The sequence below is a fragment of the Sminthopsis crassicaudata genome, chromosome 6 (genome assembly GCF_048593235.1).
Source record: "Sminthopsis crassicaudata isolate SCR6 chromosome 6, ASM4859323v1, whole genome shotgun sequence".
NCBI classification, from domain to species: Eukaryota; Metazoa; Chordata; class Mammalia; order Dasyuromorphia; family Dasyuridae; genus Sminthopsis; species Sminthopsis crassicaudata.
In genome coordinates this window covers 254,242,483-254,261,031 of record NC_133622.1, presented here as the reverse complement: position 1 = coordinate 254,261,031, position 18,549 = coordinate 254,242,483, and the positions used below count along the sequence as shown (strand labels likewise).

At 52.9% G+C, this 18,549-nt stretch overlaps 1 protein-coding gene across 6 annotated transcripts in view; it reads right to left on the bottom strand.

Annotated features, from left to right (window-relative positions):
* ANO1 (anoctamin 1) overlaps positions 1 to 18,549 on the bottom strand; it is a 162,513-nt gene that overhangs the window by 26,582 nt on the left and 117,382 nt on the right. For all 6 annotated transcript variants that reach the window (XM_074276732.1, XM_074276728.1, XM_074276729.1 and 3 more), the window contains 4 exons: positions 18,214 to 18,255; positions 15,025 to 15,089; positions 14,118 to 14,252; positions 10,479 to 10,639 (listed from right to left, as the gene is read on the bottom strand). In XM_074276732.1, coding sequence (XP_074132833.1) covers positions 10,479 to 10,639; positions 14,118 to 14,252; positions 15,025 to 15,089; positions 18,214 to 18,255 — 403 coding nt within the window. The remainder of the gene's footprint in view (positions 1 to 10,478; positions 10,640 to 14,117; positions 14,253 to 15,024; positions 15,090 to 18,213; positions 18,256 to 18,549) is intronic.

Here is an 18,549-nt window from a genome sequence, read left to right as displayed (position 1 = left end):
CCTCAAAATGCTCTGCAGCCTCTAGGGGGTAAGCCCCCTCTCACTGCAGCTGGCTCCCCCCCACCAGACCTGCCTCGCTTTCCCGCCCCCCCCCAATCATCTGTCAAACCTTGGCATTTCCAGGGAGATCCTCTCTCTCATCTGGCCCATTCCCATGGATCCCTCCATGTTTCGGGCCCTCAGCATCTCTCAGCTGGCGATCGGGACAGCCAATTGCTAGCCGGCATCATTTCCCCAGTCCCAGCCCAGCCTCCCTGCAGCCGCCATCCTGAGATTTCTAAAGGGCAGGTCTGATGGTGCCATCCCACTGCTCCAGGAGCTTCCACTCTTCTCTTGCTCTTCACATGAACTCTTTAGTCTGAATGTAGGGAGCTCCCCCAGCAGGTTCCAACCAAGCCCTCCGGGCTCAGTCCACATCCTCCCGCTTTAGAGGCGCGAGCTCCCAGCATGCAGCTCAGCGGACACCGGGCTCTCCGCCGACTCCCTTCTCTGGGGCCAGTGATGCGACCAAGAGGGGCAGGTGTTACGCGTGTGGAGACAGAAAGAGCGGCTTCCTAGGGAAGGGCCCCTGGGGTTCCTGGTCCCAACATTGCCTGGCCCAGAGCAGGATCTCAAGGCTCCCAACGGCTTTGGATGGCCTGAAGCAAGGCGGGTGCCCCCAGATTGTGCCCGGGACGACAGACATCAAGATCATTCAGTCCAAAGCCTTCACTATAGAGGCCAGAAAGCACCACTAGTCGCCCAGCTAGCCGGGGCCCAGCCGGGCCTGACAACGAAGCCTGGTAATTGGGGGCCACGCTGGGTCTGTGCCGGCACTTTGGGGGTGTGGGGATTGTCCTACCTGGGGCTCCCTTGAACCCAGGCCCAGTGCCTTTTGTCCCTTCCTCCTTCCTTCCCTTCTCTCCTCCCTCCCTCTTTCACATGTTAAGTTTCACTGCCACCTAAGAATTTTTTACATCACAATCATTTCTAGAAATCTTCTACTTCAAAATCAAGTTTTCCCTCACGACCGAGTCAAACTGTTGAGCACAAACACCCAGGAGGTGTCCTAGAGGACACCCTGGGTATGCTGGTACATGTTTAACAATTGGCTCTCCGGGGGAAAAAAGCACGAAAAACTTTTAAGGCTATGTTTAACATTGTCTTCATCGCTTTCTGAAGCCTAGATAATTAGCAGAACAATAAAGCAAGTCCTGATCTGTAGCCTTTGTCGATTTTCAAGGTGTAAATGTTCCCACTGAAAATTTAACAACCGGCTCTTTAACAGCCTGCTCAGGACCATGCATGTCTGTCTCTGCAGAGCTACCCACCCATGCTAACATAAGCCCCCATGCAACACAGCTTGGTCACTGGGCTTTCTCTTTTCACAGCTTCAGAGAGTTTCCGGTTTTCCAAGGGCAGGCCTCGATGTCGGTGCCTCCGGTGCCTGGCGCACAGTAGGGCCTTCAGAACAGTCATTAAATTGAACAGGCATAGAGGGAGGGGAGGAATTAATGGCATCCTGTGTGGGCCAGATGTTATCAAAAAGGAGAAATAAGAGGCTGCCCCAGGTCTTCAATTCCTTCCTTCCAAAGGGAAGGTGTGAAAAAGATCGAGGGGTCTCAAGGGATCCCAAGCTCAACGGCACAGCAGCCAGGAGAGCCAGCTCAGCACCCAAGATCAGTCAGGGGACGGTCTGGTCCCTGGGGACTCCTGCTTTCCATTTCTGGCGCCGCTCTCCAGGAGATGTCCAGGGACAGTCGGCCAGAATGGTGACGGGCCTGTAGTCGATTAGCAGAAGGGAAATGGGCATGTTTAACCTGGGCAGGACTCCAGGGTGGGCAGTCGGAGCAGCCACCAAGCATCCCAAGGGCCCTGGAGAGGAGCAGCAGCCAGCTTTGTCCTGCTTGGCCCTGGGGACAGACCTAGGAATGAGGTGGATTTGGACTTGGGGAATGGGCGGCCTCCAGAGGCAGTGACCCCCCTCGCTCGTGCTGGAGGACCTCCGTTTCTGCTGGGCAGGGGATTCTAATCCATGGGCGGGCTCGCCTCGGATGGCGTCGGAGCTTCACTGGGCTCTGAGGTCGGGGCCTCCGACCTCTGTGGCTCTCGCCTGTCTTTGTACACAGGACCTTCCCAGCACCTGCAAGCCTGGTTCTCCCAAGGCCTCTCACCCACAATCTTCTTACTGAGTCATGAGGAAAATGACCTATTTAGTCTCCTAATGAGTGTTCACTTGAATTACAGTCTTAGGCCTTTTAATTATGGCAGAGAAACCACAGTGTGATCTGCCCTCAATCCTCCCTCCGTTTGGGGGTTTAACTTATTAAATTGCATTCAAGGCTCCAGCTCTTGGCAGTGGGGGAGAGGCACTGCCCCATCTTGGAACATCGCTTCCCCGCAGGAGGCCCAGGTCACTGGAGCCTCTCCCACTGTCCGGGTTCTGTGCAGACGCCCAGGAATGGGCTAGCATTTCAGAGAACCCAAGCTGAGAACCGCAGCCCCTCGGAGCACATCTCAGCCAGTCCCGATGGCTAATGTGGAGAACTACACGGTTTTCAGATGAGAAAGCAAGCCGGCCACATGGCTGGAAGGATGAAGGGAACTTGGGTCCTATCTCAGGTACTAGCTCTACAAAAAGCCTTTTCCTCTCTGGGTCTCAGTTTCCCCCATCTATAAAATGGGTTTATAATGCAACTCACATCCTTGGATTTTTCTTTTTATTCACAATGATCAAAGTAAAAAGTCTACAGAAAATATTTTCCTCACTCCTACAAACCAATGTTGGCTAGGGTTCCACCAATGGTTTTAAAGTGCCAGGAAACTGAGGAGGGGCTGAGCTAGGCTTGGGATCTGGGTCCCCTATGACAAATCCAGCTGGATCTCAAAGTCCCAAAGTTCTCCAATCCCGGGTGAGAGCACTTTAAAAAATCTCTGCGATTACCGTCAATTGTCTCAGCCATGGGGCCCGTCTGGGCCAAGTGAAACTGGCAGCTGTGTTTAAGACAGCAGGCTGGAGGTGATTCATCTGCCACCTCAATACCCAGCTTTGTTCCCACAGGGATGGCAAGGCTGGGACCTGCCTCCGATGGAGCTCAAGGCCGGAAGCGGGTTGTGGCTGTGCTGGGGGCAGAAAGGGGGGATGATGAGTTCAGAAAGAAGCCTGAGAGGGAGAAGCATTGAACTGCCCCTCTCTGGGGGAGGATCCACATCTCTGAGCACCCCTGGCTACAGCGGGCACCCCTCCAACAAGACAACTTCCTTTGCCTAAATTGTATCCTAAAAAGCCCGAAGGCAGCACCGGCCTCAGAGTAGTCACCTGTCTGCCTTCCATAGAAGCAGGACCTCGAGCAATTAATCAGTCACTGTACAGATCCCTTTAAGTTCTTACTCAGAGCCAGGCCTTATGGTAGGCATGGGGGCTGTGGTTAAAAAGCAGAAAGCCGGCCCTGCCCACCCACGAGCTTATATTCTAAGGGAAGAGACGTCCGCCGGCAATGAATGCTGGACTAGGCTGGGCCAAGATGGGAAGCAGGCAATCTCCTGAGGAGGCTTTCGGAGAGCACCAAGGGACGGAAGGGCCCGAGCTGGTGCCTCTGGGGTCAGCCGCTTCCCGTGCCTGGTCTTCGGCAAGGGAAGATGCCCAGCCTCTGGAGAGATGGGAAGGAAGAAGGAAGTCCCCACCGGAGTCCTCACTATGTGTTCCTTCTGCCACACCCTTAAGGAGTGGATACAAAAGCCTTTTTTCCCCTTTTGCCCAATTTCTCCCTGGTGACCTGCCAACATGTGCAGTTCTGAGCCTGTGACGGCTTGCTGAGAGCACACGCTGATAAAACGCCTGCTCTGTGGAAGGGGCTGTGATGGGGAGACAAAGGGGAAAAATAATATGGTCTCTGTCCTGGGGGAGCTTATGTTTTCCTGGGGGGCAGGAAGCAGAGATGTGGTATAGCAACCCAGGTTGGAAGGGGTTAAGGCAAAGGTGAAAACCAGATGGAGTTTGTGAAGAAGGAAAGAGAGCATTATAACTAGAAGGAGCAAGGAAGGCTTCATGGAGGAGATTAGGCTCCAAGGAAGAGGATTTTGAACAGATGCAGGGATGCCTGTTCATGGAGCACCCTGGAAGTTTCCCTTCTTGGCCCCTACATCTGCCCATGTGGTGGCTCAATGCTGGGAGGATGGGCGTCCGGGCAGGATATGGCAAGCTCTGAGCAGTCCCTTAGTGCTTTCTTTTCCCTGTGTCATCAGCAGGGGCATGGGGTAAAAAGAATACCAGCTAAAAGAACAGCCACATTCTGCCTCTACACCTATTGGAGGATGAGTGGGTAGGATGGGCAGTGCCCTTTGCTGTGATCCTGCTGCTGTTCACCTTTTATGTTGCATTTCTTTTCTGGGCAGCTAACACCGTTCTCAGGTCAGTTGTAGGTAGCCTTGGGGGCAGCCCTGGAAATCTGCTTGCTCTAACTTCTGAAAGACCGCCTGGACATGGCTGGGGGCAGTTCCTGCACCAGAGAAGATGGCCAGCAACAACAAGAGGGTTGGCCCAAACCGCAACCCGCAGTTTTACCCAAAGAGATGGACTAGGAGCTTGGGCAGTGGAAGCTGAGGCAAAATGAACGATGCCTTAATTAGCCATCCTGCAACCACTTTATGTTCCAATGAAACAAGTATTAAGTTGTTAAAAGTCAGGTTACTAAATACTATTAACAATGACATTTTGTTAACATGAGCTAGGTACCTTTTACATTTTGCATTTCTTTTGTGGGAACGTGGGAAAAATTTCTTTGTAGGAATAAGTTATCTGTGTTTTACATGATAAAAATCCACATATTGAGTATCTTTGACTCTCCCTCTTTGGGGAAATCCTAGAAGTGAGTCATAATCTAAATTATGAGTAAACTTATTCGTAAAGGTGCCAGGGAAGGGATTTAATGAGCCAAAGAATAGGAGAAAAGGGTGCTTAACTGCTCTGAGGTTTCCAAGGTTTCCCAGGACTGACTATAGTTCAGACTGTAAGTTTGGGTCCAGAAAAGGAACTTCTCCTTTCTTTGGGAAGGAAGTACAGTAGTACATCAGTCTTATGGGCCACCAGTAGTTCCTCAGTAGACAGGGATGAGAAGGGGAAGCATTCCAGGTATAAGGTCTTTTTCCTTCTAAAGGCAACTGGGAGCCCACTGGATCTATGGAATATGTAGTAGGTTCTCAGGAAATACACACACACACACACACATGTTAATTGAAGGACCACATGAAAGGGCTGTGAGTTATGCTGAGTAAACTTTGCTTGGTTAAAGCAAATGGAAATAATGTTTGTTGAAGCAAATTAAATTGAATTGCATCATTCTCCCCCATCCACCACTTCATGACATACTTTTTTTTTGGTAGAGTCCCTTTTTGGTAGCAAGGGTGAGGATGAATTTGAAATCATGGTGCTGAGAAAATATCATTAAGGTTCCTTCCAACCTTTAAAATCCTTTGAATCTCATGTAAGGGAAATGGGGTGAGGACAGCAATCAAGTTAGTTAAAGTTAGTTTATATTTCTGGTAGAGTTGACTAAGCTGAAGGAAGGTATGTTGAATTGCTGACAGTGGCCATGTGTTATAATAATTCAGCTGGTTTTTCCTTCAGGTATTTAGATGTTAGGCCATTTAATGGGAGTGTAACACATGTACATAGATACATATAAAATATTTAGTACTGACAATGTTTTATTATCAATGGAGCATTTAAGTTTAATGTAATTTGCCTTCTTGAATGGATGCTTTGGAAACAATGTCTCCGAAACATATCTATTTTTAATGTTTCTTAATCTGAGATCAAACTTGGTACTTCTGTTTAAAAAAAAAATCACAATTCTATTCCCGCTCTTCATTTTCATTCTATAAATCTTTGTGTTTTAAGTGTGTTTCTAAATTCTAAAAATTAAATATTTAATGGTTAGGTTTTGCTTTTTAATGAATTTAGCCACTATCCTCCATTTTATGGGCAAGTTCTATCCATTAACATTCACAGTTATGACTGAATTTGTTTTCATTTCCATTAAATTCTATTAAAATGTTTCTCTTCCTTCCTCTCCCTTTTTCTTACTTTAATTGTAGTTAGGGTATGGTTAGGATATGGTTTGAAGAAGAGATTCTGGGCCAAAAATTTAATTTTTAAAAATGGCAACAGTTACAGGGCCTTAAATCCAGGATGAAGTAGTTTAGATTTGACATGACTAAGGCTGTGTTCACACACTTTGTACCCATGTTTTCTACAGGCCCCTTATCTGTGATTTGGTCGGGGTTTACAGTTTCTCCACTCATACTTAACTGCAATTTAATAGAGAAAATTTTTGGAATTCAATTATGATGTAAAAATTCAACCCCTTAGGAGGAATTCCTCAGCTTCTAGCTGGGCAAGTCCTTAGGTATGGAGGGTAGCTATAGGCTTTCCAGCTGCACTTGCTATTCAAAGAAGGGTTTTTTCTCCCCTATATCAGGAGACCTCAAGGACACAACCTCAAGGAGGATGCTAAATAGACTAGTTAATTACCCACATCTGGAGAGTTCTGTCCAAATAATCCCTGAGGCAAACCTGTGCAACCGGTCCCTGGAAGACTTCAGAAGAATGCAAATAACAAAGCCTCCAATTTCTGCAGTCCTTTTCAGGCTTGATTAATTGATTTACAAACACTGCCCTAGCAGAGGCAACCAGTAACAAGCTATTCAAGGATTATGTAAAATGGGGAAGTCACTCTGTATTTACTTTGTGTATTCTCATATATGGGTATGTCATTTCCCCCAAGATTATGGGAGACCCTTGGGAGCAGGGCTAACACAAAGCCCAGCATGGTCCCTGGCACAGAGTGGGGGCTTTGTAAATGTTTACTGATTGACAGATGAAAGGACCTCTGCCCCTCTGCCTGCCTGTGCTCACTCATGTAGGGTGAGCTGATGGGTAATTGGGGGGGCCCTGAGAGAGTGGCTCTGCGTGCTCACTTTGCAACAAACAAGCCCGGGTCTTTATCTACCTTCCTCAGAGGCCCTGCTGTTCTCGGAAGATGCCCACAACAGCTTGCCTCCAAATGGCAAATGAGGGTTGTGGCAGAAGCGGTCCCTGGAGAAAGCCACGCCCCGCGGCTTGGTTCACCCTGGCTCTGCAGATGGGCTCAGAAGGCTTCTCTCGGGACTGCCACAGGCCCGGGAATAAGGAGGTATTTTCAGAAAGCTAGCGCCCTATTTCGGAGGGCTCCCCAAGCGCTGGTAACCCTTCCCGAGTGCTAAACGCCGTGCTTCAGCCTGAGATCCTGGATGAAGCCTTTCTTTCCTAAGCTCCCCCTTTGTTTCCTCACTTCCTGGGGGAACAATTGCTTATAATACAGTACAAGGAAGTAGAGGACACAGGGAAAATCAAGGTGTTTCTCCTCTGCCCAAAACCCTGAGACTTTTTCTCTGCTTAGTAACTTCTTCCTATCATTCGGAAATTTATAAACAGCGGGCGCCATTTTGATCTCGGTGGAGCAGCCAGCCGGTCTCTGGGGGACAATTCCAGCAACAACAAGCTAGGGAGGAGGGGCCCAGTGAGAACGGGGCACATTCCTGATTCTGTTTGTCCATGATTGAGGGACAGAGCCTAGATTGGGAGAAAAGGGGAGCAGATACCCTTCCCAAGGATGTAGGACCTCTTCCACATTGGGCAGAAGGTCTCCTAATCTCAAGCCTAAATCTGCCTCTGCAATCTGCTTCAGGCTCCCTTCTCTCCTCTCTGTGGCTAAGCAGAACAAGCCTGGACCCTCCCCACATGAGGGCCCTTCCAAGATCTGAAGAGAGCTCTCCTGACTCATGGCCTAAACACACCCGATTCCTTCAATCCATCCCCGTGTGAGATTGTCTCCAAGTTGCCCTCCTTGCCCTGATCTATCAAAGTCTCCCCTTCACAAAGGGCAGAGGCCTGAGCCCCGGCACAGCTTAGCAGGGATCCCTCCAGAGGGATAAATGTGGACTCTGGTCCCTTCACCTACTTATTCACTCATTCATTCCCCTTATTCAATCACTTATTCACTCCCTCCCTCCCTCATACACTCAACAAACATTTGTGAGACTCATCTCAAGCAGATCAGGTCCTGCCCTCTTGAAGATTGGTGCTTAGTAGGACCAGGAGGAAGGCGACTGCTACAAGGGCCAATGGAACAGGGAGCTGAGCAGGGCTGGGAGAGGTCCAGGCGAGCACCCCTGCCTTAGGGCCATTGTCCTCGGAGCCAACTGGCTCTTCTAAAGATCATCCTCAGGAAGGGCTGAGAGCTTCCCGTTGGCTGCTCTTTGCCGTTTCACACTTGAGTGTTTGTGTTGTTCTTGGACATCCACCCCAGGGTGAACATGAACCTTGAGCTCTGGAAGGAGCTGAGCCGTGTTCTCGACTGGTCTTTGGCTCTGACGCGCCACAGGGTCACGGCCTTGGCCAAGGAATCCAAGGACGATCTACTCACATCACTCAGACGTTTCCCTTCCCTCCCGTCTCACAGGAGCTCTCCTTTCCAAGGCAAACTCCTCAACATGCGCAGGAGTCTCACCCCTCGCCACCTTCTCTGGTAGAACGCTTCCTCTCTCAACTCCATTCTCCAACTAACATTCAAACCCCCGGCCAACTACCCCCTCCTCTGCTGACTAGAGCCAGGAACACATTGCCCTGTCCTTAAAAGTGTCCTCCCTTGGTCCAACCAAGCCTGACTCTCCCATCTCTGAGAAAGCCATTGACCTCCCTCTTCTCGCTCCTCCCTATGACTTCCACAATCCAGAATCATCAACTGCACTCTCCCAAGGTTCCCAAGATCTCCTGATGGCCAATTCTACTGGCCTTTCTCCACCTCCTCCTCTGTGGCCTTTCTCCACCTCCTCCTCTGCGCCCTCTCAGCAGCCTTTGACACCTCCTTCCTCCTGACACACCAAAGCCACTTTTGAATTGGGCCACGAGGCCCTGAACCTTGTACAGTTCTTCCCTGTGTGGCTACCCCTCAGTCTGCTCCGCTGCATCATCATCCAGCATGGATGTCCCCCTGCCCCAAACTTCCATCAAGGCCCTCTTCTCTCTGCATTACAGCCCTTGGGGATTCAGTGGTCATCTCGGTGACTTTAATCCACGTCTAGCCTTAAACTACCTGACCTCGAGCCACAAATCGCTAACCACTTCTTAGTCATGTGACACTGGGTGTCCTTATGGCAAACTTACCAACCCTAACACTGAAGTCATCATCTCTTCCCCTTCCTTCCCTTTCCCTGAGCTCTAGCCAAAGCCTTCCTCCTTCCAAGTCACCCAGGCCAGGTCACCTCCAGCTCCTCTCTCACGCTCTGACCTGTTGCTAAATCCCATTACTCCACCTCTGCAACATCACGATGCCCTACTTCTGCACTAGACTTTGTCATTTTGTACCCGAACTATTGCAATGGCTACTGGGGGGTCTGCCTGCCTCTGTTCTCTGCTCAATCCACCCAATCATCCAGGGCTAGTGATTTTTGCAAAGCACAGATCTAGTCCAGTCCGTCCTTCTGTCTCTCTCACACTCACACACACTCTCAGTGAGCTGCGGCCCTGATCATCTCTAGAATCAGATGTAAAATCCTATTTTATGACTTTTCACAACCTCTGGATCTCCTTCAAGACTCAACTCACCGTCTCCTATCTTAGTAAGCCTTTCCCAGCCACCACCACTGCCAGGGTCTCCCCCGGGACACTGCCTCACTTTACACTGTATGTATTTTATATGTACATTATTTAAAGTACTGCACTGAGCCCATTACACAGCAGGTTAAATAAATGCCTATTAACTGACTGACTTTGAGAACATAAGCATTAGACCCCGAGGCACTGCAATGTCTCCCACCTTTAGGCCTAGGGGTTCCTGGTTCTAGACTCAGCCAGGGGGGTGCCAGACCTGAGAGCTGGGGCCTGCTTTAACGCCTAAGTGCTGCAGGAGGATGGTGAGCGCCAATGGGGGCGCTGATCGGGCCTGGGGAGCTCTATTATCCCCCATCCTCTCCCTGTGCCGGAGGCCCTGAACCCCGTGGCCCCCTCTCCTCCGTACGGGCTGACGGGCGAAGGCTGTGCGCGGGCCTGAGCGGGGGGGCTTGACTCCCTTGCCCCAGAGCTGCCAGGCAGGCCGTGCTTTCAGGAATAAGCAAGGAGCCACCCGAGCTCACAGACTTGGAGCAGAGGGATCGCCCAGATCGTCTGGCCCAGATGGGGAAACTGAGGCCCAAGGAGACCCTGACAGTTTGGGTCTGAGCTCACAGAGACAGCGAATAGGAGCAGAAGCCAGAGATCTGCTGACAGACACCTGGCACCGCGTGCTCCCTCCGTCAGCCCCCCAGGCAGGGGTTACGGCCCCTGGCACTGGAGGCCTGCCGCCTTCCTTTGCTCCACTTCCGGCAGCAGCGAAGCCCTCATGTGGGCCATTCAGGAGGAGGGGACCAAGACGGAAGGCCGTGGCCCCTTGGCCCAGGCTGGGCCCGGGCCGCTTACTCACCCCACAGCGCCATGAAGATGGAGAAGAAGACGGTGGCCGGGTTGTCGAAGAAGTGGCTGGCGCGGGCCGTGGCGCAGGCGGAGCTCAGCTTCCAGTAGCTGCAGGTCCGGTCGCACAGGGGGCACATGGTGATGTTGTTACGGTGGTCACACATCTCCATGCTGCACAAAGGGGGGAAGAGAGAGGCTTGGGCCCAGCTCGGGGGGTGGGGGCAGGGGAGCTTCAGGGGAGGACCAGAAGGAAAACCAGCCTTCGTGGTCCCAGGGCCGGCCTTGGACGGGGCATCTCACCCGGAGGAGGTCCATCCCTGCTTTCCTCTCCCCTGGCTGGCCCCCTCCCATCCCCCATCCCCTGGTTCTGACATGGCCGAGACCCAGCACAGTAAAGTCCAGGAAACGGTGGAGGACGAGCGACTACTACTAAGCGTTACTGTCGACTGCTGCTGTTGCCACGGAGTTTTAAGCTGGGAAAACACTAACAGACTTTTGTCTGATCCTGAGCTACAATGCTGGGTCCATTTCACAAATGGGGAAACTGAGGCTGAGGCCAGGACAGGGCTTCCCCCAGGTCCCACGCCTCTTGATCCATGAGGAAATGGTGTCCGGCTGCTCCAGCTCCCGGCGCTGGGGCTCGGGGGTGGCCATCGGAGCCTCTCTGGTCGTCCTGATCCCGCCTTTGCCATAGGGCCCTGGGGGGGCACCGGGAATGGCGATGTTGCCTCTTTTTCTCTCCAAGCTAAGTCCAGGTCTGCGCTCCCTCCTCAGGGACCTGCCTGCTGGGCTCGGGAGCTCATCGCCCTGAGCAAGCCGCGGGTCCCAGCGACCTCAGCTGCCAAGAGGGGACAAAGCCCACCCCAAACCCCCAGCGCCAGCTTTCCTCCTGAGCGGACTCACCGCCCTCCGGGCAGGGCTCGGGAGCGGCCCCGTGGCCACCCCGAGTCACCCCCGGCCCCAAACTGTGTACTTTGGCTCCTCCTTTTCCTTCCTTGTTTCCTTTCCTCCCCCAGGTTTTGTTCCGAGTTCCCCCTTTCGGGAGCCCTGCAGAAAGGCTCCTTTTTATTCTACAACTGAGGGATTTAGAAAGAAAACACGAGCCCAGCGTCTCCGGGGCCGCTGCCCATCTCGCCGCCCCACGCCGCGCTTGCTTTGACCTCAGAGTCTGCTTCGGTTTCTTGGGCAAACAGACCCCGGGCAGAAAGCTGAGCTTCTTGGAAAGCGCTGCCCCTCGTGCCCGGCCCCTCCCTCTATCCCAGACTCATTCCTGGCCCAGGACGGGGAGAAGGGGGGCCTGGCAGCTGCCGGGAGCTTCACACATCGTTCAGGGGGAAAAGGGCCCGAGTGGCCTTTGCAGCGTTCTCCACAGGAGAAGGAAAATCACTGAACTCACTGGGACGAGAGCTGGCCGGGCCTCGGAGGCAGCTCTTGCCCCCCCACTCCTGCCTCGGGCACGTTAAGCCCTTCCCGGGCGGGCGGCGGGGCCATCCCCAGTTAGGGGGTCTGGATGGCATTTATGGCCAGCTGGTCGTGCCCGCCTTCTCCCCTCTGCCAGTGGGACCCTCAACTTCCCTTACAGATCAGCCCCCCCCCCCCAGGGACCCTCAGCTCCTCTTGGGACTCGGCTCCTTTCTGGTCACTCCAGCACCCGGACAATCGACACGTCCCTGGCCACGAGTGACTCTGGTTTATCTCAGGCCGGAGGTGGGGACTGATCCTGGTGCCCAAGAACTAATGCGCACCAGTCCTGGACACTTCGGAGCCCTGGGTGATGCAACACAGACTCCGAAGAGCAGAAGGACCGCGGCTCTCAGGCCCAGCCCTTCCTACGCCCCTGCTCCCAGCGCTGTTGGGAGGATAAAATAAGATGCTATCGGCGAAAGGCTCAGCTAAAGGCTTGCTCCCCTCCCTCTCCGGGCTCTCCTCGGCCACTTGACCCATTTGCTAGATGAAAAAACTGAGGCCAGCAGAGAGCCAGGGAGTTGACTCCATGCTTGTTAAGTCTGTGTGGTTCACGTCTCTTTTTTTGTTTTTTATTTATTTTTTTGTTTTGTTTTGTTTTTTGGTTCACGTCTCTTTTTTTGTTTTTTATTTATTTTTGTTTTGTTTTTTGGTTCACGTCTCTTTTTTTCTTTTTTATTTATTTTTGTTTTGTTTTTTGGTTCACGTCTCTTTTTCGTTACTTATTTATTTATTTTTGGTTCCCGTCTCTAAGGCAGGTCCCACAAATAGCCAGAACTACTCCATAGAACCAAAGAGCAGCTGAGAGAAAGGGCCCCCAGAGCCGGACTTGTCCAAACCCCGCCTCGGCCTTTAGCCCTGCTGGGAAAGGGCGCTCCTCGCTTCCTGAGGCCGCCTGGCCCACGCTGGGATGTCTGACAGGGCCTGAATCTGCCTTTGTGGAAGTCCACGCTTGGCTGGTTCTGCCCTCTGGGTCCTGGCGGAAGCTGGCCAGCGCTGAAAGGCCGTTTATTTTATTTTATTTGTAAATAGAGAAAATAATCCTAAAAGGACAGAAAGAGCGCAGGGGCTCTGACGCCCACACTATGTGCCAAGCACTGTGCTTAGTGCAGAGGGGAGTCCCTGACCTCCAGGGAGCTCCCACTGTCCTGGTAGAAGACGGTATATATTAACTGGGGAGGGGAGCCAGGAGTTGAAGGGTGAGGGGGACCCCACTTTCCAGAAGCCAGTCCTGAAGCCGCTGGTAGGAGGAAGGTGCCCTAGCACTGAAGCAGGCAGCAGCACACAGTAGGGCAAAGAACCCTGGGCTGGGAGCAGGAGACCTCGCTCTTCCACTCACTTCCCAAGCCCCTTTCCCTTTATGCTTTGGGCCCCCATTTGTAAAACCCAGTCAGTGAGCTAACTATGGCCCGGGACGGCCCGAGACCGGGGGCTCTAGCATCCCCTCAGTCCTGGGCTTTCTCCCAGACCCCGCACATGCGAACGTTGCCTTTTTTCAAAGCCGACACTAAGCCCGCCTTTGCCCCCCCGCCGTGCTCAGGAAGCAATGGCTTCTGCAAAGTTCCCCCGCAGGACTGAGCTGCTGATGGGCAAGGAGGCGGGGAAGCAGAGATGGGCTTCAGAGAGCCTCGGGAAGCCCCCCGCCCCGCTCCCTAACTCCCCGGGGACCAGCCACTTTCAAGTTACGTGGTGTCTAAACTCTGACTGAGAAGGCCTACAGGAAGACGGAAAGATCCCATCCTCGATCCCAACTGGGGAACATTCACCACGAAGGTCTTGTGCCCCGGAATGACTTGCATTCTCTCAGTGAATCCCCTGAACTACTTGGTACGCTTCCATGGACCCTTTTCTTTTCCTCAGGAGGGATGAAATGACCCTGGAGGCTTTCGGGGTGAAGAGCTGACCCCTGCATGATGACGTCCAAGGACTTGGAAGTGGTGGGAAGGAAGGGAAAGGTCATGTGGTCCAATCCCATTTATAGGTGAGGAAATTCAGGGTCAGGGAGGGGACTTGGCCCAGGGGCCGATGACTCTAAAATTCAGCTCTAGGGATCAGGACTCATAATCAAATCACTTTCAAGAGGATTATTATTATTAATTATTATTATTAATTATTATTGTTATTATTATTATTATTATTATTATTATTATTATTATTATTATTATTATTATTATTATTGCCCTACCTGGGTATGTTATCGTCAACAGTGAGACATCCGTAGAGGAACACAATGATCCCGACGATGGAAGCTGGAATGAGCATCTGAGTGTACACGCCCAGCCAGGCGAAGTACAGGCCCACCTTCTCCCCAAAATACTTCCTGGAACCGAGGAGAGGGAATCGCGCTGTTGGTGAACTGTGAGGCTTGCGAAAGCTGCGCCTCTCCCCCATTCATGCTCCGAGGCCCGCTGCTGGCTGGCTATCCCGTGGTGGAGAACGGGGGTCCGAGCCCAGGCCAGTCCGTGGAGACTTCCTTTCTCTCTCCGTCTCCGTCCCTCACATCTCTCCCTCTCCCCCATTCCCTTCCCGTCCCCCCTACGTTTCTCCCTCTCTTCTCTCATTTTGAGCCAGGGAGGATGCTGGCCTTCCAGGCTGGCCGGCCCCCCTCCCGTCCCTTCTTCATTCTCCTGAGAAGAATCTTTTGCTCAGAAGAACAAGAGGAGTTCCTGGAGGAGCTTCTCTGTTCCCTGACTTTGCCTGTCTAACGTGTACCCGGCGCCTCCCTCCCAGCCGCCCAGCTGACGAGCTTGGGATGGGGAGGCCGGCAGGGGCTGGGAAGCTGAGGAAGCCCAGCAAGAGGCAGGAAAGTGGCTTCTGCGCTCTGAGCGGGGCTTTCCTTCAAAGTCCCTTGTCTATGCTATAGAGACCCGAGGGTCCAGAGACTTCAGTCACCTCACTGGTGACTAAGGGAAAGAAAGCCCTGTGGTCTCGAGGGGAGCTGGGTCGGTGGAATGAGCCCGATCTCCTTCAAGTCCACCAGCTTCCCGTGCGGAGTGTCCTCTTAGGGACATGGAATCCCTTTCCCTGAGGGAGACGGGGCTGGTTTCCCAAGACCTCTAGCTAGAGGGGCGTCCAAGGCCGAGGCACCTCACCTGATCAGGTCAATGGGCTGGTACTTGTAGAAGGCGCCATAGGTGGCCCACTCCTCACACAGAATCTGGAAAACAAAAGAAGGGAGGAAATGCTACGGCTGCCCCCTCCGTACCCCAGGAATCCAAGGCCTCGCCTGGGGGAGGCGGGCTGGGGGCTTTCCTGGCTCATTTCTAGAGGGTTAAGGGACAGGAGGATGGCAGCGGGGGCCGGGCCCAGAGGGCCGATTACGGCCTCAGGGAAGACCAAGGTCCTCGTGCGATCCCCAACATGGCTCCGAGTTTCTACAAACGAGTGGCCTCTGGGCATTAGCGGATGGAAGTTTGTACCCAGAATTCTCCTCCTGATGAAATTTCCCTTTGGGACCCCACCCACCACCGTGGGCAGGAAAACAGGGGCTCTTCCTTGGAAATTGTGGGTTTCCTGTGCTCCGGTTCCTTGAGAACGCCCACGCTCTCCATGAGAAACAGCAGAAAAAGCTCGGCCGAGGGGACAGCCGCACGGGGACGGCCTTCGGGGCAAAAAGAACACGGCTCCGTTTCTCCTGGGAGAGCTGGAGGGACTATTTATAACTTAGCAAGAACGGCCCCCTCGCACGCACAAGCCCAGTTCCCTGCTGCCATCCCTCGGACCCCGGGGAACGGGACGCCCCCGCCTTTCAGGGAAGGGCTCTGCAGCAAGGTGAAGTCTCTGGCGGGTGGGGGGGGGAGGAAAGCCCTCCCCCACACAATCACTCCCGTCCCTTCCTGTCATATCCACACTGTTCCCTTCCTCCTAGGAGGGTGGCCACCGGGTGGGCCGCAGGCACTCATACAGGGCACATGCTGGGACTGGGGTCCCGGGCGTGAAGCCCCCACGCTTCAGCCCTCTCCATCTGGCCTCCACTCCATGTTTGGACTGCTCAGCCACCGAGACTCGCAGGAAAGAGAGGCTCAGCTTAGGAGGGGATCGTGGCCACTCAGGGCTCCAGCTTCCTTTCCCAGCAGGGCTTTGGTGGCTCGGAGAGAAAGGGCCTCTGCACACTTTTTAGGATGCCCAAAGAGCTGGTCCTGGAGGGAACCACCACATGGATGGATTCGTTTGAAGAAATCAAACTTTCCAAAGAAGAGGAGGGGTTGGTACCTAGATCTACATGGACTTTTGCAATTTGACCTTAGTTGGGTGGCTGGGACTCAATTGCCAATTTCTTTCTTTCTCTCTCAGTTTTCTTTTCTTTTCTTTTCCTTCCTTCCTTCCTTCCTTCCTTCCTTCCTTCCTTCCTTCCTTCCTTCCTTCCTTCCTTCCTTCCTTCCTTCCTTCCTTCCTTCCTTCCTTCCTTCCTTCCTTCCTTCCTTCCTTCCTTCCTTCCTTCCTTCCTTCCTTCCTTCCTTCCTTCCTTCCTTCCTTCCTTCCTTCTTTCTTTCTTTCTTCCTTTCTTCCTTCCTTCCTTCCTTCCTTTTTCTTTCTCTCTCTGTCTCTGCCTCTCTCTCTCTCTTTCTCTCTTCTTCTCTCTCTCTCCCTCCCTCCCTCCTTCCTCCATTCCTTCTTTCTTTCTTTCCCGAGGCAATTGGGGCTAAGTGACTTGCCCAGGGTCCCACAGCGAGGAAGTGTTAAGTGTCTGACACCAGATTTGAACTCCTGACTTTAGGGCAGTGTTCTATTCACTGCACCCCTAGCTGCCCCTCAACTGCCAATTTCTACAATTTCCTGTGTCCCGTCCAGAGCCACATGGGACTCTTGGCTGTATTCCCTTAGGGCAACTTGCCATTGTTGGCCAGGTGCAGGAAGGCCGCTGAGCCCCAATAGCACCGCTGAGCGATGGTGGGACATTTGTATTCCTTCTGGAGAAAGGGTAGAAGACCAAGCTCTGGGATAAAAGACCAAGCTCTGGGCTATGTAACTGAAAGCAATCTGATGGAGAATGACATTTTGGGGGGGCCTGGGGCAGCAGCCTAGCAGTGCCACATTCGGGATGTTGGGGGCCCTCCCGATGACTTTTAACATTCTGTGATGGCCCAAGGCGAGGCCGTCTGCTGAGGGGAAGGCGCTGGGGGCCCAGTGATGGAGGGTAACTCTGGGGAGCAGACAAGAGCCAGGTTTGGGCGGCCTTCCCTGCCTTCAGTGTCTCTCCTCTCCAATCCATCTAAAGCAGCTGGGACCATGTTATCACTTCCTGCAATCTCCCCCCCCATAATCTGCAGGGGCTCCCAGTCACCTCTAGGGTCAAGCATAAGCTCTGCTTGGCTCCTGCCAGTTTTAGGAGTTATTATTTGGTTCACCCCCTGTTGCCTCAAACTCCTTTCTCCCTTTGTTCCTCACACACACCACTTTCATTTCCCATCTCCAAGCCTTTGTCCACACCCAGAAGGCACCTTCTGCTCCCATGGGTTCTGCTCCCATGTTCCCTTCCATACGTTTCTATGCTTCCCCTCACTACTCCCCTCCTCCCCTCACTCCTCCTCCTCCCCTCACTACCTCCCTCATATTGAAAGTCTGTGGCTTTATATTCTGAATACACTCTTACACATCCCCTCCCCTACTTCATGGAGCTCAGGCCCCATCTTGCTCTCGACTCTGTGTCTCCAGCACCCAGTAGGGCTTTGATAAATGGCTGCTGATGGGTCCACAAAGCAGCTGCCCGGGAATAGCGGGCGCCATTTAGATCAGCACAGGGACATCCTGGCCCCTGGCCAGTCACTGAAGGTGCTCACCAGGGATTCTGGGAACTTTAAGATCACCGACTGAGAGGCGAACAGGAGCTCTGAGGCCTTCAAATGTAACCTAATTTACAACCTTAATTTGGGAGCAAACAGACCCAGAGACTCAAGTGATTTATTGAGGGTCAGTACTGAGGATCCCTCAGCTATAACGGGTCCAAGGCAGGATGTCACCCCGGGGCCTCTGGCCTGAGTCCAGAGCACTTGCCACTGTGCTAAGGGAAGGACTTGAGATCCCTGGCTTCCTTCCCCCCCAGTCCGGAGCCTCTCTCCTCCAAGAAGCCCCCCTGTCCTTCGCATTTGCTGCCTCTGCCCACATTCACATATGTACCCATCAGCCCATTCTACAGGGAGAATGGAAGCTCCTCGGGGGCAGGGACCGTTTCTATTCTTCTTTACTGCCCCAAAGCTGAGTTCTGAGCCCTCACAAGAATAGGCGCTTAATCGATGCTGGATTGGGACAAGAAATCCAAGGAAAACTCTGCATTCACTTACTTTTCTGTCATTCAACTCGACGTCTTCTCCTTTAAAGTCACCCTGTTTTTTTAAAAAAAGAAACAGAAGTCATGTGGATGACCCCCTATGGCCCTTCCCAGCCCCACAGGCTAAGAGGAGCTAAGCGTCCCCATTTTACAGCTGAGTAAATGAGGAACAAAGCCTATGGCGAAGCTCACGCTCTAGGGATGGAGCCCGGCCTATGGCGAAGCTCACGCTCTAGGGATGGAGCCCGGCCTATGGCGAAGCTCACGCTCTAGGGATGGAGCCCGGCCTATGGCGAAGCTCACACTCTAGGGATGGAGCCCGGGCCACAATTCCTGCTTTCTCACCCCG